The following is a 23,049-nucleotide window of genomic DNA, read 5'->3' as shown; positions in this document are numbered from 1 at the left end:
TTTCATCTATATTTGTGATAGATTTTTTATATCGGTCAGGGGTTCTCCTAGCAGCTTAGCCCTGCTCTAAAACAGCAGGCTAAAACGCTATGTTCACTGCCAGAAAAGTGATTTTATGGTAAGTGAAGGTAATTAAGTGCTGGGTGAAATGCTGTCCAGTTAAGATGGACAGCAAGCCCTTAAGCTTTCAATGCCATCTTCCCCACTGCTGGCAAGACAAAGGGATTTTCTGAGTTGCCGCTCAGTAGCCCTGCTGCAGGATGTGCCCCTGGGAGGGGAGCTGCTCACTGCCTGACGTGCAGCTCCGACACGTTTGCTCTCGTGCAGCAGCTCTCAGAGACTGCTGAGCTCCTTGGCCTCACTGTGCACACACATTGCTCACTTCTCATTGTGCTTTTGTTTTGCTCTTTTGAAGTCTATGCCTAACTGGAGACAATGGGAATTTTATCACCGATTACAGCTTTATCATTGATTTCATCAGAACTAAGGCTTCAAAGCCATCTCTCAAATGATGACATTTTTCTACTTCAGAAACTCCTTAGTTGATTGGCAAACCCTGACCTACCAACATCTGGATTGCTTTGTCTCCAACAAGTGTACAAGTTTTTTTGCCATCTCTTAGCATGACTGTGCATGATCTGCATTTTCCTGGCTCCAGGAAAAACAGAAACATCACTCTCTTGGCAGAATGGCATAAAATAAGCATGGCATTAAGGGTATTGCTGGATCATAGCAACACTGGGCAGCACCATGACAGTAGAAGCTCTTCCAAGCTCGGCAGGAGTGCAGCCCAAACTTAGACAACATAACCAGATATAATATGTAAAGTTCGTAACTGCAGTTTGGATATTAAAGGTCTAACTCTGACACAAACTGATGCTTCACTTATAAAGTGGCAGAAATCCTTAAAGCAGTAGTTTACATTAATTTATTATTTTATTAAATATTGTACTTACCTTATTGGCAGAGGACAGATAGATGTAGTTATTATTCACAGGATCAAGTCGAAGTTTGGGGAAAATGGAAGTTTCTTCCTCAATTTCATATAAAACCTCTGGGCAATTAGATTTCATATCCTCATTAAGAATAGCCTAAAACATGTGTAATTAAATTATTCCCAAGTTCTTTTATTGATCAGTCAACATCTTAAACAAAAGCCTAATTTCATTTACATTAAAGCTTATGAGATTAATTACTATGCCATGATTCAATTCACCTACTGCACTGGCTCTCACACTGGAGAAAGATGAAGGAAAAGACCACCAGACAGAATTTCAACAAAATCCATGCCAGACACATTTAGCACTGTATTTGGCACTGCTTTAGCATATGAAACATGCCTTCCACCAAGCCTGTTCCTGATTGATTCAGAAACTGAATGTGGAAGAGATGCCTATATCCCAAAATCACATGTTACTCCTGTGAATGGAGAAGAAAGTATTAGCCTTCAGAAAACAAATGAACATTCAGACATCCATAACGTAAGAAGGAGCTTACACAAGCGTCTTAATGGTTTCTCTAAGTACACACCTGTGATGATATTTCTTTTTCTTACCTTGCCAACTCTACCATTTTCCACCACCCTTTGTACAAAATTCAAGGGAACCAGAGAACACAGAAACTTTATTTTGCAATTCAATAAGCACAACAATATTGCTTTTTCATGACTAAACAAGGGGGATGTATTCATGGTCTCCACTGTGTTAAGATGATATGGAAGATTTCAATTTCATTTATTATTATCAAAAGCAAAATGAAATCAAATGGACAAAAGCTTTTCAAGGTCTCTACCATACTCCTCTCAAATGTCTGCTTAATAAAGACAAGGAATGAGAGTCATCCTTTGCAGTGTAGACAGGAAATGCACATTTTTGCAAAACCCAGAAAAAATTAAAGTACAAAAGACATTTGACAGGATGGTTGAAATGTTTGATAATGAGATAAGATGACTTTCACTTTCAAGCGATGGATTTAAGTTAGTGTAGGTCAACTATTCAGAAGCTAAGGCAAAATGAATCTTGACTGTTCTCTCTAATGGACAGCTATTCACATCACACAGATAAGCTAACAAACAAACAAACACGCTTCCAAAATCCAACAATATTTAATATTTCTACTGAAAAATCAAAGCAAGGAGGGAAACAAGGCAAAATAATTGAGAACTCCACAGTCTGTAAATTCATACTGTGGGCATTAGCATTTTAATGAAATGCTTGTTTTAATTTTAGGCAGGCTACATAACTGCTTTTGAAAGTTATCTTGCTCTCCAAATGACCATACAGCAGTTCTCTCACAAACAAAAAAGAAACAGAGATTCAGGGGATCATATTTGCTTATAATCTAGTGAATAAACCTGGAAACATTTACCCACTTGAACACAGCAGCAGCTGGTGGAGAAGGGAAGAACTGCTACACTCAGCTTACCTTCAGTAACTGTCCATCATCTGTTCCCAAAAAGAGAACTACACGATTCAAAACAACTGTGCCATAAACAGCCACCAGTCCAGAGTGAATCAAGGTAGGTAATTTCTTGATTGATTGTGCCTCCTGAAAATGAGATATAAGAAAAACTTATTAAAAAGTCATTCACCTATACTCCAAAACTTTAAGAAAAAGAAGAGTCCTTAGAAAGATTCTCAGAGAACCCAACCTGAGACAATGCTTTGAGTAATATTCCAATTCTGACACAGTTTCAGAGCAACACATTATTGGAAATTAGACTCAAAACTAGTTTTTTATATATGACAATATATATGTAATCTATGACAAAGATTACATCTGCTGCAGCTAAATCACTGACTTCAGTGGGATACAGACTTGGCCTAGCAGCAGTAAGTTATTTTGCAATGTAATTTCTCTTTTTTGGGACATAATGTCAAGGGGTTACTCTGAATTGCCAGGTCTTCTCAATGAAGCCATGCTTTACCATCACCTGAAGACTACAGATACACTCAGCAGTCACCTTTACAGGCATGCAAATACTCTGGAGAAAGGAGACACTTCAAACAAATTGTGTGGGTGTGTATAAAAATGCAAACCTTCATCCTCCTTGACACTAGAGGAAGTAGAGACTTGTGTATTACATAAACATAAAACCGAGAGAAAGCAATATAATGTTCATGTCATGGAGAACATAAATGTAGCTGTGTGAGCTTTAAAATCAACGTTACCCTCAATTCTCCATCCCACCTGGAGGAAGTTAAGTGGCAAACACATGTAAGCAGCTCATGAAAAAAACCATCGTTGTATCTTGTGGAATGAAAAACCAAACCAAGTAACTCTGATTGTAGAAGATCAAATGTTGAAAGGAAATCTACATGTGTGAGAATAGAACCATTTACCAGGGGAACTCCCTAGAAGCCCAGGTGTCTCCTCAGTAAGCAGTAACTCCGTTTTAAAGTCCTCTAATTGCTCTAAGGCAATCTCTCTGGCAGATACTGCCAAAGGTGTGATCCCACCTTCTCTTCAAATGGATCCAGCCCCAGCCAAGCTTTACTTCCCCTTCCCTCTATTAGTATCAAGTTTTTCAGTGAACTTAGTTAAGGAAATTATGTGCCTAGAAAATACTCTGTAAATCTACCTACCTACCTAAATCTTCATTTGAGTCATGCTCCTCATCACATGAACGTGTGGCTGCACAGGCACCAGTGCTGGCACAAAGGAATGGCAGGCATGAAGAGGCAGGGACAAGAACCCAGGTAAGACCAGGTCCTTGGGAATAAGCCCGGAAGGTTAGCTTACAAAGTCCAGAATTTCAGCCTCAAGCATGGATTTCTAAACCTGTAGGAACCCTCTGAGTGCAAGAGCCTATTTCACTTTAATGCACAAAACAAAGTGTGAGAATGGACCATCAAAACTGACATTTAGAAGAAAGGTGAAGGCATTTCTCAAAGTTATGAAGCAAATCCATAACAGGGTAACAGCTGAATTCAACTCTCTTGCATACTATGATGCTGGCTTAACCCCAAAAGTTCTTTCCAGTAGAAATACTTTTTTTTCTGAACTGTAATCCCAAGTCAATTAAAATGTTCTTCAGTCACCTGAATTATTTTAATTAGCTTGAAAGAACAGCCACTTGGAGTAAAACAAGACTTGATTAACTTTCATATTTAAAGTCACTATTTTTTTCCATGCAGATGGAAGAACAGGAACTGTCAGGTACTGGCACAGAATTTCAGTAAAATGTACTTGGTCACGGGAATCCAATACCCCAGAGGTCTGAGCTAGATAGTGGAGTGGGGCGGGGTGTGATTGCAAGCATTTTAAGGTGGAAAAAGTTAGCTCACTTTATTACCAGATTAGAAAGCAACACAACTCCAGAACTAGTGGATACAATGAGTCTTCACTCAGGCTAAGGAGTGAGGAAGTGGAGCTTCCAGGCTTTCATTTCCACCAAAATTAGAAACAGATTTTCTGCAGTGCACCATGTAGTAGTGTAAGAAAGACAAATTACCCTAGCTTCCTCACAGACTCTGCACAAGAAGATCACAGAAAAGAGGAATACTCACCCGGTTTCTGAAAAGCTTTGCTGCCAGATTTTATTTTGACCCACATACTAGTAAAATAACCAATGTCATATCACTGCATCCTCCTCATCTGACTGAAGAACCAATACTGACAAGTGTGGAAGTCTCCTCCCCTCCCTCTGCTTGCTAGAGGGAGGGTCAACGCGACATTGAACTAATACGGATAAGAAGAGGGGGAATTCAGACGGTGGACAGTCACAACAAAAATTGCCTTCTCTCTTTTGCAACCTGTTTCTCCAATTTGCCCATTCCCTCCAGGGTGCAGCTGCTGTTTTCACCCTTCTGTCACCCCTTTTCCATATCCATTTATTTTTTTAACAAGTCCTTTTACCTCCTCCACTGTGACTAATGGGGTTACAGCGCTACAGGGCCTTCCCAAGCTGCTTCTTTCACAGCTAAATCCATTCTTAAAAATGCATTTACAGTCTAAACTTCCTTTATACTTGAAGAGTCATTCATCTCCATGGTCATCTGTTTGTCTATCCTGTAACATTTTCAGGGGCATACAAAACCAAGGAAAGCAAAAGAAAAGACAATACCACTCCATAAGACCTGTCTTTTTTTAAATTCTTCTGCTCCCTCTTCTATTCTATTCTGTAGTCCCTCTAAAGTCTATAGTTGTTTGGTTATTGGCATGGAAGGTATTTGTACTCGTTTTCTATTTGGCATTTCATTTTCAGCTATATCTCCATATGACTCCAGCTGCAGCACCATATTCACACTTCTACTTTCTGTCTTGATTTCCTCCTGATTATTCTACATTGCGTGCCTCAGAGGAAAGGGCAGCATTTTTAGCTCACGCAGCACTCATCATATTGCAGCTGTCCAAAAAGCAAAAATAAAGGGTTTGAGCACCAGAGTGAAAGAACAGATGCAGCTATAGAAAAGCACACAAGATTGGTAAGCAGTGTATAGCAATAGGCAACACCAAAACAATAGAGAGATGTTTTTCCTAGGGGGTAAGAGACTTCTGGAATCTCATTCTTCTTTCTTAAGTTCACCATCCTTTAAACACCTCCATCAATTTTTACTGTATCAGAGGGTGACAAACACTGGGGCATGCAGTGAGCCTTTATTAGGGCTAGGGAATTAGGAGATTAACTGTTCCCAAATTGTATTTCCAGGAAGTTTTTTAACTTGTGCATTGCCCAGCAGTGTTAGGCGGGCAAGCCAGTCCAGGTGAGCAGACAGCAAAAAATCAAGGATGACTAGAAAATCAGACAGTCTTCAGAGAGACCTTGCAGAGGCAAATCCTGAGGCTCATGATGCAAGGCAGGAAGAACAGTCAGAGGCTATGCTTGAGCAAGATGCTGATGGAGACTCCTGAGATGGGGAAGCTAGAAACTTGTGACTCCTCACAGCAGCAGAAATGGTCCTTCTCTGCCCTCAGATCTAAGTTGACAGTAGTGGTAAAATGTCCTAATAACCAATGAGGGAAAACAAGCTCCATTAAGGAAGGCTTTGAAACCAACTAAGCTTGAACAAAGTGTTAGCAGAGAGCAAAAGGAAGTGGTAGGTGACTGTGAGGGATGAAGGCACACACTTGTTAAACAGTTTTAACACGCTGGTAAAATAGGCTGGGGCTTTTTTTTAGGGGACCCTACCAATTACACTTCTGAGAAATTGCCAGTAATTTTCTATTTCTTGGACCACTACCCATTGTTGCACATCCACGTGGGCACCAAAGACATGGCCTAGTGCAGATCAGGACTACAAAGCCCTGGGGACAAAGTGAATGAGATGGGACCCCAGGCTTTGTTAAACTGGGGGGTCAGTCAAGAGTAATGCTCTTCTGGATCTGCTACTCAAAAACAAGGAAGAACTGACCAGAGATGTGATAATCAGAGTAGAGAGCTGGAGACCAGGCTTCAGTGTATTCAGGGAAATGGTCACTGGGATCCCCTGAGAGTCAGCTTTGAAGGCAAACAGAGCTCCAAGTAAGCTAGCAGGTCTTTCAGTACAATCTCCTTCAAGCACACAATTCAGGAAAACAAGCAGACATATCACAACATGGCCTCTAGCTAAGCAGGGAAGTCATGACTGAACTACGCTGCAGAACAACAGCATAAAGGAGGTGGAAGCAGGAAGAAGTGACTAAGAAGGAACTGCCAGGACACACAGGAATGGTGCTAGGAAAACCCAAACTCACCTGGTTTTGAAACTGGCAAGGTATGTTATGGGCAACAAGGAGAGCTTCCACTACCACATGAGCAATAAGAGAATAAACAATGAAAATACACATCAGCTGCTGAATAGCTCCATAGATTTACTGACAGTGGATGCAGACATGGCTCTGGACTTCACCAGAAACATCATGTGGTCCTTTATACAGACAGAGCTCAAGGAGGAGAGAAACTACCAGTACTGGAAGAGGATTAAGCCAGAGATCTCTTAAGAAATTTCAGCTTTTAGAAGTTTTAGGGACAGATGGGATCTGTAGGAAGATGCTGAGAGACTGTCTGATGAAGCTGAAAGTTTATTCTCTCATATTTCAAAGGTGTGGAGATCAGGTGAAGTCTCCAACTGAATAAAAATACTGCATCCATCTTCAAAAAAAAAAACAAGAACTTTTCAGGGAACCACACATTGGTTGGTCTCAGTTTTTCCTGGGAGAATCATGGAGAAAATCCTCTTTGAAACCATTCCTGGACACAAGAAGACGAACAAGAAGTGACTGGGAAAAGCCAGCATAAATTTAACAAGGATAAATCATGCTTGGCCAACCTGAAGTATTTATAAGACTTGTACATGTGGGGCTTAGGGACATGGTTTTGAGGTAGATTCAGCAGTGTTGGGTTAACAGTTTGATTTGTGATCTTAAAGGTCTTTTCCACAAGTGGGCTGGTTCAGCCTGCAGAAGAGACAATTTCAGAGAGACCTAAGAAAAAAAGCCAGGCTCTTGACTGAGGTGTATGTAAGATACCAAGAGATAATGACACAAACTGAAACAGTGGAGGTTTCTAGGGGACAGGAGATTAAAAAGCTTCACTATGAGGGCAATCAAGCAGAACAGGTTGTCCAGAGAGGTTGCACAGTCCCCATCCCATCCCTGGAGTGTAAGAGTTGACAAGTTTCCCATGGCTTACTTCCCACATTAAACAGGGATAAACTGGAAACTCATTGTAATCAGACAGAAACAATCACTTCAAAAACCGTAACTCTAGAAATCCATCAAACATCAGATGCAATACTAGCAGTCTGTAATACACAGGAGATTGACTTTACTACGAGCAAATTAATTACAGGAACAATTTTGATACAAAATTATATTTAGAAGTCTGTAATTCTTTCCTTAAATAAAAGACCATGAATCATTCTGGAATGAGTTACCACACAAATTCAAATGTTGTTCCTGCAAATTAAATGACATAATTAAACTGATGTGACTCTGTTGACTTCAAAATCTCATTTCGGTAGAGCTTATACCAGCTAGCATTTGTCCTAGGATTCCAAAGTATGTTTGATAAACTAAGGGGCATATACCAACCTTCATATGTATCAACCAATGAAAAATGAAAAAGTTCAAAGGACAGACTGTTACAAGTCTTTACTTGCATTAAATAATAGATGAAAATCCAACCAAGATAACCTATCTTTTAGTAACTGTCAAAACTACTTAGCCTTTTTACATCATAAAATAAAGACCTTAATATAAACTACAGCAATTCTCTCTCTTACAGGTATGGACCTAACAATTTTTTGGGGATTTCCTATCAGAAAAATGGTGAATCCTTGAACCTCCCTGAATCCTTTTCTTCTCATGCAACTTTTTTAATGGCAAAACCAATTTCCAGATTTGTCATTATTGTGATTAGGTAACACTCTACATCTCTCTCCTGTTGATGTTCTCCAATTTGAACACTTTTCCTACTCATCTACTAGGATGTGACTCACAGCATCCTGGCTTCTCTGTGAGAGACATCAGATCCTTGTAGCTCCTGCTCAGACACAGAATAACTGAAGAAAAGCTTTTCTTAAAGTTCACTAGCTCCTGCAGCAAGTTTGTGATAAATTCCATTCCTGTGTTTTTAAGTACTCAGTCAGATTTCTCAAAAGAAATTGAGAATGAGATTCGGCAAATTCACCTTTATTAATTAAGGAAATAGTGAAGAAGATGCACCTATGTACATGTAGACTATGCTAGAGAGTCCAATAACACATACGCCCTGACAGTGAATGTAAGTAGATATAGTCAAAACTAAGAGAGGTGTGGATCAAAGAAAAAAAAGCTGAATAAAAAACTGCAAAATATTTTCAGTTTTGTCTGAAACAGAGTAGTTTCGTCTGAAACACCACATGCCTCTTGCTAGATAGGGATCCTGTCTCTGGGAATCCAGTACTGCATATGTCCCGAATTAGCACATCCAACTAGGACAAAATTCTTTATGCACACTACCGCACAAAACAAAAATGGACTTAGCTAGTTCTCGTAAGGAGCAATTCCACAGAATTTGTACAAGTCACATACTTTTTTCTAAAGTTGCTAAGCAAGGATCTTAAAAATTACTAATTTTCAATGACAGACTGTAATCCAGCATTAAAATTTAATGCCAATATGACCTTTAGCCTAAGAGGCAAAGCGAAGCTAAAGAGATTACACACCTATGGTGAGTTCCTACAGGATGCAAAGCAATTTGGTTCCAATCCAGTGAAGTACTCAAATACATGCTTTCCTTTAAATGCATGGGCATGAAGATGATGGAAATACTTACATATGCCTAATGTTAAATACGTCATTAAGTGCTTTACTGGGTTAGGGCCAGAAAGCTCAGTATACCTTACAGGAATGAGTTCAGAGTAGACCAGGTAGCAATGGCATAACAGGGAATTCAGAACCACAAACACACTGGGCTAAGTCCCTCTTGCAGTGTCCTGCTGAGAAACACAATTTCAACACAGCGCAAATAAACGCAGCTGAGTGAGCAGAGAGGAGTAAGAGGATGTCTTGCCTAAAGGTAATCAGAGTAACAGAAATCTGAAGGATGACAAGATCAGAAGGAAAACAAACTGCCTACTCCCTAATGTATATGCTTACTATAAATTGTATTCCTGCAGTGAAAGAGTCCCTGCATTTTCAATTCCAACATAAACTGCCAGTCTGTATCTGGGATCCGTGTCCCTCATCACATCACACCTGAGCTCCAGAATTCAAGTGTACCCAGCAGGCTACAACCCACAGCACCCTACAACACATGGTATCTGCAATGCAAAATCCAGACTGACATTTAGCACGGTCCATTCACCACAAGCACCAGAGAGGTCTTTCCCTGAAAGTACTCATAATGCTGCAACACATTCCTTTGCTCAGGACCAACACTGCCTTTAAACGACTGGACTTCAAAGCACAGTACTTCAGATTAAGTACCATTGCTTGTGGCCATTCCCACACATGGTAGTAGTACAATGTACTCCTGACAGCTCCATGCTAAGAGGCACTCCTTTCTGGCCAGAGCCGCTGCTAGCATTGCACACACTGCTGCAAGCTGCACACTGATGGACGTGCCACACTCCATCTTCCTGTCAGCTCTGAAGCCCGTGTGTTTCTGAGTCCAAGAACGGCATATTTCATGATTGCAGGGACTCCCATACTTTGGTGAGAGACAGAAGAAGAATCTGGTCTAAAACAACCCAGAAGCAGCAGCATATGGGCCTGTCATCTCCAAACTTATTCTGCAATAGCCTAGCCTAACCTTCTGTGGTATTACAAAACATTAAAGCTGAACTACATGCATTTATTTCTATGTTTATACACCATAAGCACATATAATTAGCTCAAAAAGGAGAGCTAATTAGCCATGTGATGTTATAGGTCATACTACTTCACAGGACCCAGATGTCCTGCTATCTTACAAAATATTACAATACCACTTTTCTCTCAGTGGTAAACGGCATTTCTTGTGCCAAAATATCACAATCAATAACATCATCATGGTTAGAGACATGAGGTTAAGCAAGAAATCCTTTTAAAGATTGTTACAGTTGAGATTCTTCAGCATTATACTCAAAAATAATCTAAATTTCCAGAAGGGATGAGCCTTTTGGGACATGAAAGTAACTCTGGAATCACAGGAGTCTGATCTGAATCAGATCAATCCTGAAACAAGTGGCTCATTGATTTTTGAGACTCAGGCCTTGAGAGGCAATGGGGACACCAAATTGCCCTGTGAACAGAAATATGTGCCTCACCTTACCTGCAGTGATACTCTGTGAGATCCATGAGGCTCTTCTGAAATATCTTGCATGAGCTTTTGTAGTGTTTAGAAAGAATCTACAACCCAGGAAGGTTTCTTTTTCTGTTTTGTTTAGCAGGCTCAGAAAGCACTTCACTAGGAAACTTCACAAGTAATGAGGAACAAACAATACAAACTACAATTCCAACAAGCAAATAGGTATTTTGGGATCAGAACGAGACATCAAATTCATTCAGAAAGTTTGCTCTGTGGGAGCACAGAAATCATGCAGTAAGCAATAAGCTAGCACTGGAAATCAAAGGATTGGCTCTGGCTCCGTAGTGAGTTTCACTATTTACTTCAGCACAGTTGTCTCACCCACATATGGGGTTCTCATTCACAACCACGTCCTCTAACACTGGCAATAGTCTCACAGCTCAGCAGGGAGATGAGCAGACTGAATCACACGTGCCCTCTGGAAGTCTGTATTTGGAAAAATCTCAGCACTGCACTCCGCTATGAGTTAGACTTGGAAAGCCAAGGAGTGACAGTAAATCTACTGCACTTCTTTCAAGGAATTTCCAAGAAATTCCTATCATAACACATCAAGGATTCAGAAGCTTAGCTACAAAGTCCCTGGATGGTGTGGGAACTGCAAAAAGCTTAGGGTTTGCTTTATGATGCATCACTTGATCACCTATGGTTCTCCTCGATACTTTTCAGCAGCCCCGTGGCCATAGCTCTGGAAAGTCTTCTCAGTGCAACTTAAAAACATGGACAGGCTTTGCAAAAACACCTTATACATCTTAATTACATTTTTAGCTTCTTGAGTATAATTTTTCGGTAATTTCTTTACTACTGAGGCCACAGCAAAGCCAGTAGCCTTGCCTATCCTGCCCTCCATGTGCCCCACTCACCCCAAAAAGGAGGAAGGAGCTGAAGAGAGAGTGTTACTGAAGTAGCTGTCATGGGAAACACCATGGGATACCACTGTCTGTGCAAAGGCAACCACTGCAACAACGAAGAGGTATCACTTATTGTCTCCTGCACACAAGGGTTTGAGGAGGTGGCTGTGAGAGCACTCTCAAGCAAGGCCAATCCCAAGAGGCTTGGGAAATAGCTACCACTGAACAAGCAACCACAGACAACTAGTGAGTGATAGGGATAACAGTGCACACAGCCCAGTGCACTGAGTCAATTTGATGGGCTTTTTTCATTTCTGATGTAGCTGAAATGACATGAGATGTGAATGCACAGAATAAGGTAGGAGATGCTTTATCTAGGCTGTATGGAAAATAAAATTAAATATGACTAATTCTAGGCAGAAAAGGATACATCGAGAGAGGAGCCTAAGACTCAGTCCTGACCCAGGATGCCCTCAGGTGCTCCCTCAGATGTGTCTTTCCCAACAGGTAGGTGGGAAGTATACCAGGATCTGGTAAGGGATCAGCTTTTTAGAAACAGAGAGAGCTGGGGAAATCAGGAGGGCTACCAGAGCCAGGGTTGATGTGCAAAGCCTGCTGTGGCTCTGAAGTTTCCCGCAAACTTCATGTGCCTCCAGGTCAGGGACACCCCATGAATCATGCACAGAGCCACCAGCCACAACAATAAGTGTCAACAAGGGCGTGCAGGATGAAAGCTTAGCAAAATGATGCCCGGACTTACACAGCTTTTCCCGTTCATATTGAAGTGCGTGGAGGCACAGGCTTGCTCCTTCATCTCCTCCATCCCAAAGATGCAGACGGCGGTAGTGTTCCAGGCCTTGGCATTGTGGCTGTGGCGGAAAACACCCACCCACCAGCCGCGCTCACCCTGGCGGACCAGGCTGGAGGAAACAATGAGGCTCCTGCACCCGCAGTCCAAATAGACGTGCCCTTGCAAAGTAAGGCCACCTTCGGAAGGGCGCAGCTGGCGCAGGACAGCCATGCTGGGCGGCTCCGTGTTATTGCCCAACCTGGCCTTCAGCGTGTAGTAGGGAAAGAAAAGGTGATCTCCCCACTGGAGCGCGTCAACAAAGTGCAAAGGCTCCTCCTTGCGCTTGATGATGCCCAGCTCCTCCTTGGACTTCAGGTTGACCATGCTGCGCACCGTGATGACGGTCTCCTTGTCCGACTTCGAGGGCTCGCAGTGCAGGTGGTTCGTGTCGGCGCTGGTCGAGTAGGTGGCCGCCACGGCCAGGTACCAGGCGCCGGCCTGCTGGAAGACGACGCCGGCGGTGGAGCCGTCGGGCAGGCAACTGACCACCTCGCTTTGGTTCAAGCGCAGGCGGTAGGACGGCTGCTCCCACACCTGGCAGGCGCCGCCATCCTGGGTCCAGCCGGTCAGCAGGACGCCCACCCCGCGGGCCTCCTCATAGTAGAGCAGCAGGTTGCTGCGCGTGCCGCGGGGCTCCCCGCAGCCCTGCCCCGCCGCCGGCACCACGCGGCGCCGGGGCCGCAGCTCGGGCCGCAGCTCGTACAGGCAGCTGCCGCCCGCCACCAGCACGGCGCCGCCGCTCACCTCGATGTTGTCGATGGGGGCCCCCGGCAGCTCGAAGCTCTGGGGTCCGGCGGCGCCCGCCAGCGCCGCCAGCAGGGGCAGCGCCCAGCTGAGGGCGGGCGGCGGCGCCGCCATGGGCGCGGGCTCGGCTCGGCGCCGCGGGGCGCCTCAGGCGGCGGCGGGCGGCGGGCGCTGCTGCGCCATGGTGCGCGGAGGGGCCGGGCGCGCTGCCGCCGCTGCCGCCGCCGCCGCTTCTCCGTGCGCCGCGGCCGGGCTGCGCGGGCGGGGAGTTCCTCTTTCGGGGCGGGGAGGAGGGGGTGCCTGCACGGGAGAGGTGGGCCGGGCTCCTCCGGGAGGGCTGCCGAGCCACCTCGCCGCCGTGCGCCGCCGCTCCCCCTCCGCCCCCCGGCCCCGCCGGCCCGCCTCGCCGCGGACGGTGGGCGGCGGCGGCGCCGCGGGAGCCCACCTCGGCCGCCTCGCAGCGGCGCGGCGAGATGCGGAGGGGAGCGAGACCCACCCCGCCCGGCGGCGCTCAGCACCCGGTCCCGCAGCGGGACCCCTCCGGCGCAGCGGGGCAGGGGGATCTCTCCGGGGCGGGGCGGCACCCGTGCACCCGCTCTGCCTCGCTCCCGGCCCCGCTGAAGCCGCCCGCGGGCAGTGGGCGACCAGGGTTGGAGATGCGAGGCGGGGCAGCCGGTGGCCCGGTCCGCTGAGGGTGCCGGCTCTGGGCGTGGGGTCAGACTCTGCCGGGCACCGGCAGCGCCCGCTGCGAGCTTGGAAACCCGGTTTGTCCCCGTTCGAGTGCACCGCAGAACCGCCCTGCTAAACAGCACCCGCGTCAACCAGTCGGTCCGTGCCACCCGGAGCGGGAGGCTGGAGGGGTCAGAAATCCCTGGTTAGATCTTGGTCTTGCCTGAGGCAGAACAAAGGCTCTCGGCGTTCTCCCGAGTCCTGCAGGGCACACAAAAAACCTGTCCCTTTCCAGCTGTGCTGCTGAGAGATGGACGCCCATCCCAACTCACACTGGGGACAGGATGGGCCACGTTGAATGGTACTACTGATATACTTCATTTCCCACTCGGTCACTGCTGGCTGAGGCTCAATAAAATGTGAAGTATAGGTCGCATGCTCAGCTTACAGTAAATTACCGTTTTGCTGAATTTTAAAGGAAAATGAAGGTAGCAACGATGCCTTTCAGTGTTCTCTCTTGGGTGTCTCTGGAAACTCTGGGTGAGGATGGGCGTAGGGCCCTTTGCCTTCCTGAGAAGAGGATGTAATTTTCAAAACCGAGAAGTCATCTGACCCTCCATTTATGCTGCTTTTGTCTTGAAGTAGCTTGATAGCAGGAATAAGTGGAACTGTAAAAATTAGACCAAAAGTAGCCTCTGTATGAATCAGTCAAGTGCAACATTTCAAGTAGGAAGTGCAACAAAGTTAGCAAATTTTTGTCATCTTTCTCCATTACTCTACCCAGCAGCAGTTATTGTGCAAGAATTTATGTTGCTCTGGTCAGCAAAAATATTCAATCATTTTGCAGTAAAGAGTGTCTAGGACAAATATTACCATGAAATTCACAGCCCTCCACAACCCATCTGCTTATCTCTTGTATAGTGACTTCAAAATGCATCCAAAATCTGCAAAATGTAGCAGAGGGTGTGGAACAGAATCATTGCACAATCTTTCTTCTTGCCAGATGCAAAGAGATGCTCTATGTGCTAACAAACACTGCCTGCAGCTACCCGTGAAGGATTGAACTTCTAGTCAACATGTAGGCAAAGTAAATCCTCATGCCCATATCACCAAAACAGACTGTGTACAGAAATGCCATTTATACATCTTTGCAAAGGAGGCTGGACATGTCACACTGGAGTGCATTGCACACTACCTTGCCTTCTAGTTTGTTTTCAGTTTAAATATAAAACCGTCAGTGATCTTTATCTTGCTCACAAGTGATGAGGCTAAACAGCAAAGCATGTCAGCATCCTAACTGCAAGACATCTCTGTTTCTGACCACAGAGCATGTCCAGCAACAGGTTGTCTTCTTCAAACATCTGTCCTTTTGCAAAATCACCACACTCTGCATGTATTGCAGAGACCTGTTCCTCAGGCTTTTTGTTTAGAATAAGTCACATGTACTTCACCAAATGGCTGATTTGTTTAAATGAGCAAGGCCAGGCTTGTTCTAGTCTTAGAGAACAGCCACCACTCCTACGGCCGCAGACTTCTCTGTCTGCCAAAACTGCCAAAAAGCAGGGCTCTGCTTCAGTTTTTGTGTCTTCTAGGACCTGGGAGGACTGAACTGCATTTGGCTGCTGTCACATGAAAACAGTCCAGCTGTGTGGGCTAGCAGGTTCTACCATGATGGAATGGCACAGGACAGGACAGGATAGGAGGTCACATCCCTCCTGTCTCAGGGACAGCCATCAGAGTACAGTTCTGCAGACTCTTCCCTGCCTAAGTCACTTTTCTATTTCTGTTTTTTTCTCTCCTTCCAGTGAAGCAGTAGCTCAGACCAGAACCTTATCTTGCAACATTTATTTCTGTGTACACTTCTGAGAGCCAGCTTTGCACTGAGAGTTAGTGCATGGAGTTTTGCTCAGGAGTGACCCAGTTCTTGAAGCAGCAAAGGAGTCCCAATTCCTTTCAAAGCCCCTGAAGTAAATAGGAGTTTCTATCTTCAACACATTCTTCTAGAGATACCTATCTGGATATCAGAAAAGTTGAGCTTCTACTGATGTTATGGAAATAGAAAGGGAGGCTACATGCTTGTTTTGTACTGATTCAGAAAACAGCATAATCAGTTCCTGATTGAACTGATTCCGGCATAAACTGATGTTCATATTGGAATTAGATGATCTTCCAAGCCCACAATATTCTATGATACTTCTATAAAATCTAAGTTTACAACAGCAAATCATCTTACTTTCTTTCCTTGGCTGTCAGTTCCATAATTGGTGTTTTTATCCTGTTGTTGCACTGTGTTTTATTTTTCAGGCACTGAAGGGAGGGCAAACAAGGTAGTCTGCCTGTTAATGTTAGACTTTACAAAGCATTGCTGTCTAACTCTGGCACTACAACCACAATTTATAAAAAAGCCAGGGAAGCAAATTGAGCTTCCTTTGCTATCCTAAGAAAGATTTATGTATTTCAACATGTCATGTTAGATCTGAAGTTAGAATGTGAATCACACCAGGTCTTGTTTCTACATCTACAATTTAAAGAGTTCTCATTTAGATCTTCAGCAGTGTTAGGCAGAATACATCCTGAATTAACTTAAGATTGCTTTCCCACTACAGTTCATCCACCTGCTTCCCTCCTCCTTATTTCTCATCTGCATGTTAAATTTCTCTGAATTTATGACTCCACAGACAATCTTACAAAATATTACTGGTAAATGAGATTTTTTTTTCATGTTTAATTTATGTAGCTTCACTTTGATATTTCCCCTGTTTTGATGTGCCAAGACCAATTAAGATTTTATTTGTTTTGTTTATTAAATCCATGTGGTTACCTTAGCTTAGTTCTGAAATATTTTTTCTCAATGGGTAAATAACCTTTCATTTACAAAGTAATCATAAGTAGCATTAATGTTAACATGCATTTTATCTTTATTGTAATACTTGAAATAACTGTTTTTCTCATTGCATAGTTAAGACAATTTTCTGCTGTAACTGAATATCAATGCAATAGAAATTAAATGCTGAGCAGTTTTTCAAAAAGCTTTTTTGACAAGGTTTCCTTTCCTGAAAGAGTAAATGCATTTGAATACTGAAACTGAATTTGCAGATTTGGATTTTCATTCTGCTTTTCAGCCTTGCTTCTTTTTGTTTAGATTTTTTTTTTGTTGTTTAGATTTTGTTTAATCTAAAAGTTACTACCATTTTGCATTTTTTGTTGGTCTTCACAATGAGGAAATGGCAGATGCAAGATCAGGACTGTGCTGTTATAACTCTTTGGGGGTCTGTATGGGGTGCTGCCAGCCACAGCTAGCAGTGATATGTCCATGGGCACAGATATAATTGTGCTCAGAGAAGAGTAGAGTGAGAACATGAGGGAGGAATGAGCTCTGACCTTGCAGACACCAAGGTGAGTGCAGAAGGAGGGGCAGGAGGTGCTCTGGGTGCTAGAGCTGAGATTCCCCTGCAGCTCGTGGTACAGACCATGGTGAAGCAGCTGTGACCTTGCAGCCATGGAGAGCCACAGGGATTCAGAGATCCACCTGCAGTCTCGGAGGAGACCCACGCCGGAGCAGGTGGATGCCTGAGAGGGGGCTGTGAACCTGTGGGAAATCTATGCTGGAGCAGGGTCCTGGCAGGGATCTGCAGACCCATGGAGAAAGGAGCCCACACTGGAGCAGTGCCCTGGTAGGACTTGTGACCCTGTGGGGCACCCATTCTAGAGCAGGCTGTGCCAGAATGACTGCACCCCATGGAAGAGTGGAGCAGTTAATGTAGAACTGTTGCCCGTAGGATGGACTCACATTGGAGAAGTTCATGGAGGACTGTCTCCCATGGAAGGTATCCCGTGGTGGAGCAGGGGAAAGACTCTTCTCCCTGAGGAGTGTCAGGAACCATGTGTTATGATCATAACCCGCAATTCCCATCTCCCTTTGCCAGTAGGGGGGGGGAGGTGGAGCTTGGAGGGGGAGCTGGGGGGAAGGTGTTTCTAAGATTTATTTTACTTTTCATTATCCTGCTCTGATTTTGTTAGTAATAAATTCAGTTAATATCCTCAAGTTGCCCAAGTTGTTTTGCCCATGGCAGTATTTGGTGAGTGATCTCTCCTGGGCCTTATCCAAAGCCATGAAGCCTTATATTTTCTCTCCCTTGTCCATTTGTGGAGGGGAGTGATAGAGCAGCTTTGGTGGGTGCCTGGTGTCCAGCCAGGATCAGCCCACCACAACAACCAAAGGACTCAGCCTACCACTAACTGAAACTGGAAATTTAGGGATGGTTTCTGAATATCAGAATGCAGTCCTTGAAGATTTTTTTTAGCAGAAGCAGTGGGTACAGAGCACAGAAATGCTTTTAGAGTGGAACTTCATTAATTCATGGTGGGGATATATGACATGGACACCTGTAGAAATTTTTGACCTAGAAGGCTCCTTCCAGTGCATGATTGTTATACCAAACTGTCCAGGCAGGGTGGTGTCTGGTATTACTCAAATGCTTTTTAAAGTAACCCAAGCTCTTGAGCTGGCTGTGTCTTCAGTCAGAGATTGTTATCATGAAGTGGAGGGGCATAAGACCTAGAGCTAGGTGTGATGCAAGAGCAATTGATGTGGCCCTTCCTCTATGAACCAAAATACAAACTAGAAACTTCTGCATCTAGTCAGTTCCTCAGCCTTAGACAAACACACCATTTGTCAAGGACATATTTAATCTGCAGCATCTAGCTGTGCCAGCAGATAAGGAAGATTATCAAGAACCTGTTCGAAACACCTCTTTGTTTTTCTCCTTTGCACCATTACACTTCCAGAGGAGATACTCATCTGAAGGCTTACAAAGCCATTAGCTGGTCAACATGTTTTCTATTTAAGCTGTCTAAACCAGCCCATCCGATTTGAATGAGTCAGCTGTGGGAGAGCTGTAGGAGAGCTTGTGTAGGTTTTCCTGCTGGCAGATCTGAAGGGATGCTAAATTGGGCAGAGGGTTGTGGTGGTAAACAGCTGGGTATGGGCTGAGAAGTGGCAAAGGAAATGGTGGATGAACCACCAATAATCTGGGTATATCTCTCTTAAGATGTTACTGATATGAGCTGAGGCTGTGAGATGCATACATCCTATTCACAGATGCCTTGAGTGTTTCTTAGTTGACCTTTTTATTAAAAACTCATCATCTGTCATTGCACAAAACCACCATAGTACTGCTTTGCATTAGCTTGGCCATTTGCAGAATCACTGTCTGCCTAAATCCTTAATGTTTTCCTGTGTCTGACACCTTTCTCTTATTCAATTTTGTCTTCATCCTATTTGTGTTCTGGTTCTGCCCAGGACAGGGTTAATTTTTTGCAGTAGCGAGGGGGTGGTGTGGCTAGGACTGGGGCATTATTCTATACAACCTCTTGTCATTGCTGCAGGCAGGGAATAGGGAGTCTCTTCCAGGGAGATGGGATTCCTTCTGGTCAAGTGAATGTGACGGAGGGAGCCATCCAGTATTGTTGGGGTGGTTTTCCGTGTGAATTTTTTCTTTTTTTGTGCCCTCTGTTCTTTGCGTTGTTACTGTTCCTTTTCTTATCTCAATGCTGTTTCCAGTAAATTGTTTTTATCTCAACCCATGATCTTTGCCTTTTGTGCCTCTAATTCTTCCCTCCAGCCCGCAGCAGTGGGAGAGCAAGGGGCAAAGCTGGGGAGTGAAAACCATCCTGTGGTTTGGAGAGTCTCGGTGAGGGCACTGAACTGGGGAGTATCATTCCTAAACCACAACAATTTCTAACAAATATAACATTTAATGACTATATTAAGAATTTTTAATGAAGAAGTGTAGCAAGAACTTTTTTAAACTTTTGCACATTGAATTCAATAAACTTTCACCTAGTAGGATTTGAAAAGTCTGTGTCATTCCACTAACACAAACATTCAAGTCATACAAAAGTTAAAATGAATGCTAAAATATGTTCATGGGATTTATTTCAAATTAAACTTGAAATACTCACTCAAAATTGAGAAAAAACAAGTGTTCAGTGTTGGGGAATAAGACGCTGTAATCTTCCTCAAGTATAAACAAAATGACTGGCTGCTTTAAAGAATAATCATCTCAGCTTTAATACAGAACTGGTGTAAGAGCCATCCACTGTAGCATTATCACATACTGATGTGCTCCAGAATTAGAATAGCTTCTGAATGGATCAAGTACTATTTATTTCCAGCATTCTTTCCTCTAATTTTCCCCAATGATACTGGTTTTGTGCAGGTTTGCAAGTCCACTACAGATTTGAGTAAAAACACTTACTTTTATTTATAACTCTGCCTTTTGGCTGTGGTTCTTAGTCTGGTCACAGCCAGAGTTCCATAACCTGAAACAAAATTATTACTTGGGAATTGAATTACAGATATATGCCATTGCAGCACATGGATAGGAATATTTAACTTCAAGTTAAAGGTACTAAAGGTATTAAGAACAAAGAAACAAACCATAATTATATATATTCCAAAGTATCAAAATACCCTTCCCCTAATCCTGACAGTCAGAATATGAGGTCTCAATTTTGCTTGCTGTTAGACCCACTAGAATCTGTTGGATCTAAACTCAGATTGTATTCTAAAGTCCACCCTTCAACACTCTTAACACTGGTGTTGCATCCTTTACTTTCCAGTATATGGACTAGAAGATGACAGCTTACCAAACCTGTGTCACCAGGGCAGTTTGTGAAAAGGAGCTTTCACAATCTCTTCTGTGCCAGAAATTCCAGTTCAGTCCATGTGCCTTTTCTCCTAGAGCCCAGAAGCTAACTGTGGGAGAGGTCCCATCTGAAACACGGAGCGTCACATTCAGTTGTTACCAAGTATACATGCCTCCACATACCCAGATCAACAAATTAAAACACTTGCCTATGTTAGAGAAAGGTCAAACATGTCTGCAGAAAGGCATCTTGTTTTTTTCTTTTTAAGTAAAGACGCAAACAAAAGCTGGTACTTGATAGCTTAACACAGAGAGATTCATGGAATTAAAATTGATTTTGGAACAGAAAAAAAAATGCTCTACCAAATGCATATTCACTTAAAGAGCAGTGTAACTAAGCATTTATTTACATGTATATCTACTTCTGCTTGCCTACTGACCACTATATTTCAAAATCCTGTTGGTGAGAGAAAGAAAAATAATTGTATTGTTTCTCAAAGTTAAAGATCTATGCAATTACGCTGTGAAATGAATGGCTTATCAGAGAAAAATAACTTTGCAATTAGCTGTGTTTAGGAAGGCAATTAAAGAGGTTAGTTCCACTCAGGGGGTAACCTGAAAGCTATTCTGGTGTTCGGACCAGGTTTGATCTCTCACTGCTGGTGTTTGACCTTCCCTCCCTGACTCCATGGCTGGTTTCCACGAGCAGTCTTCAAGGAAAGGTGAAAGCTGGCCCAAGTTTAACTCCCTATTTGTTATCCTGGCAATTGTTTTTTCTGTATCTCAGTCTCACTTCCCCCTTTTTGTTTGTCTTGAAGACTTTTGCCTGGAAACAGGATGTTAGAGGCAGAGAAATTAGCCCAAGCTGCAGGATATTCAGTGGCTGCAGGCTGCAGTCTGCACGCTGTATGGATTTGTTTCTAAAGTCATCTAAGAAGAACCAGAAGGGCAACAGACTGAAAGACAAGCTTGGGACATAAAACACCTCACTTTCTATAGAGAACATTTTTCCAAATTTTCTGGGTAGGAACAATCTTTTAATGAGCATTTTTTAAAAAAACCTTATCAACACATGAGCAGTACTTAGGGTTTTTTTGTCAGTTTTAATGAAAATCTAATTATGTTTGGCCAAATTAATTAAGCTAATGAAATTAACCAAGAGAACTTTCAAGTTTGTGTCCAGAGGCTAAAAAGATATTTTTTGACAAATAATCTCTTCAGTGTTCCCACTCTGAGTTAATAGAAAGACCCAAGATGTGAACTACATTTACCACCAGAGAGCAGTGGAATTAAGTCTTTTAATTACAACTAGAATTGTTTTTAATTAGTAGCATGTACTATAATGCAAGAGCTTGCCTTCTTTTGAATGCTGTTGAATAATGGTGTATCTGACAGAAACAGGGACAAACCCCTCAATATGATACAAATTTGCTTGATGTTGTTTCTTTTTTTCCTAACATTTCCCTTCACTGTGTTTATTCTGAGAAGGATCTAATTGAATTGTCATTGTCTCTGATGATTTGCCAAAAAATTTGTTTTGAAGAGCCTGTTAGTGGATGGTTCTACCCTCAGCCATCATTGTACATTATTGTATGCCCAGCCATTGTTGTACATCAATCTGGAATACCATTTGGAAAGCCTGTCTTCAGTCTTTCTGTCTTTGTCACTTTTGTGATGAAAATTCTAATAGACAGGTTGTTCTCCCTCTCTCTTTTATCTCTCTTTTCTTTCTTTTCTTTTTTCTTTCTTTTTTTTTCTTCTTTTTTCTTTTCTTTTCTCTTTTCTTTTCTTTTCTTTTCTTTTCTTTTCTTTCCTTTCCTTTCCTTTCCTTTCCTTTCCTTTCCGTTCCTTGCTTTGCTTTTCGCTTTTCTTTTCTTTTCTTTTCTTTTCTTTTCTTTTCTTTTCTTTTCTTTTCTTTTCTTTTCTTCTTTTATCTCTTCTCTTCTCTTCTCTTCTCTTCTCTTCTCTTCTCTTCCTCTTCCTCTTCCTCTTCCTCTTCCTCTTCCTCTTCCTTTCTTCCTTCTCTCTCTCTCTCTTCCCCTTTTTCTTTCTTTCTCTCCTGCTTGGTCTATTTCTATTTTTATCTCTATTATTTCTATTATTTCTATTTCTATTTCTATTTCTATTTCTATTTCTATTTCTATTTCTATTTCTATTTCTATTTCTTTCTATTCCTGCTATTATTTTTCCCTTCTTAACCACCCCATGTTTCAGGAATGTTTATCTTCATGTTTATAAAAATGCTGCATGCTCCCTGCAAATCCACTCTCCTGTGGGCATTGTTTACAGCCCATTATATGACCATGTTCCCACAGATTCCTCCCATCCCTCTCCTTGCACTCTAGAGCATTGTTCAGTGCCAGGTCTGGGCAACAAACCTGTGCTGCATGCCCTATTTGCCCTCTTTCTTAAATGAAATCATTGTGAATGTGAAGCCAGAGGATTCTGGATGGTCAGAGGAAAACAGAGATGGTGGATTCTATACCCTAATAAAGGTCAGTGGAACCAAGAAACCTCAGTGTGTGTGAGATCAGT

General features: G+C 43.0%; 1 protein-coding gene and 1 long non-coding RNA gene across 2 annotated transcripts in view; one reads left to right on the top strand and one right to left on the bottom strand.

The window, feature by feature from the left end:
• Nucleotides 1-13,536, bottom strand: part of PLXNC1 (plexin C1) — a 70,206-nt gene extending 56,670 nt beyond the window's left edge. The window contains exons 1-3 of the mRNA XM_085046634.1: nucleotides 12,362-13,536; nucleotides 2,425-2,547; nucleotides 957-1,091 (exon numbers count right to left, since the gene is read on the bottom strand). Coding sequence (XP_084902760.1) covers nucleotides 957-1,091; nucleotides 2,425-2,547; nucleotides 12,362-13,309 — 1,206 coding nt within the window. The 5' untranslated portion in view covers nucleotides 13,310-13,536. The remainder of the gene's footprint in view (nucleotides 1-956; nucleotides 1,092-2,424; nucleotides 2,548-12,361) is intronic.
• Nucleotides 13,537-15,962: 2,426 nt separating this feature from the next.
• LOC146443547 (uncharacterized) lies at nucleotides 15,963-22,229 on the top strand. The gene is made up of 3 exons (XR_014848190.1): nucleotides 15,963-16,564; nucleotides 19,489-19,557; nucleotides 20,489-22,229. It is a non-coding gene; the product is annotated as an uncharacterized LOC146443547 (long non-coding RNA).
• Nucleotides 22,230-23,049: the final 820 nt, after the last annotated feature.

The sequence above is a fragment of the Lichenostomus cassidix genome, chromosome 1Aa (genome assembly GCF_008360975.1).
Source record: "Lichenostomus cassidix isolate B80296 chromosome 1Aa, HeHo_3.0, whole genome shotgun sequence".
In the NCBI taxonomy this organism is placed as follows: Eukaryota; Metazoa; Chordata; class Aves; order Passeriformes; family Meliphagidae; genus Lichenostomus; species Lichenostomus cassidix.
This window is presented reverse-complemented; position numbering and strand designations above follow the sequence as displayed.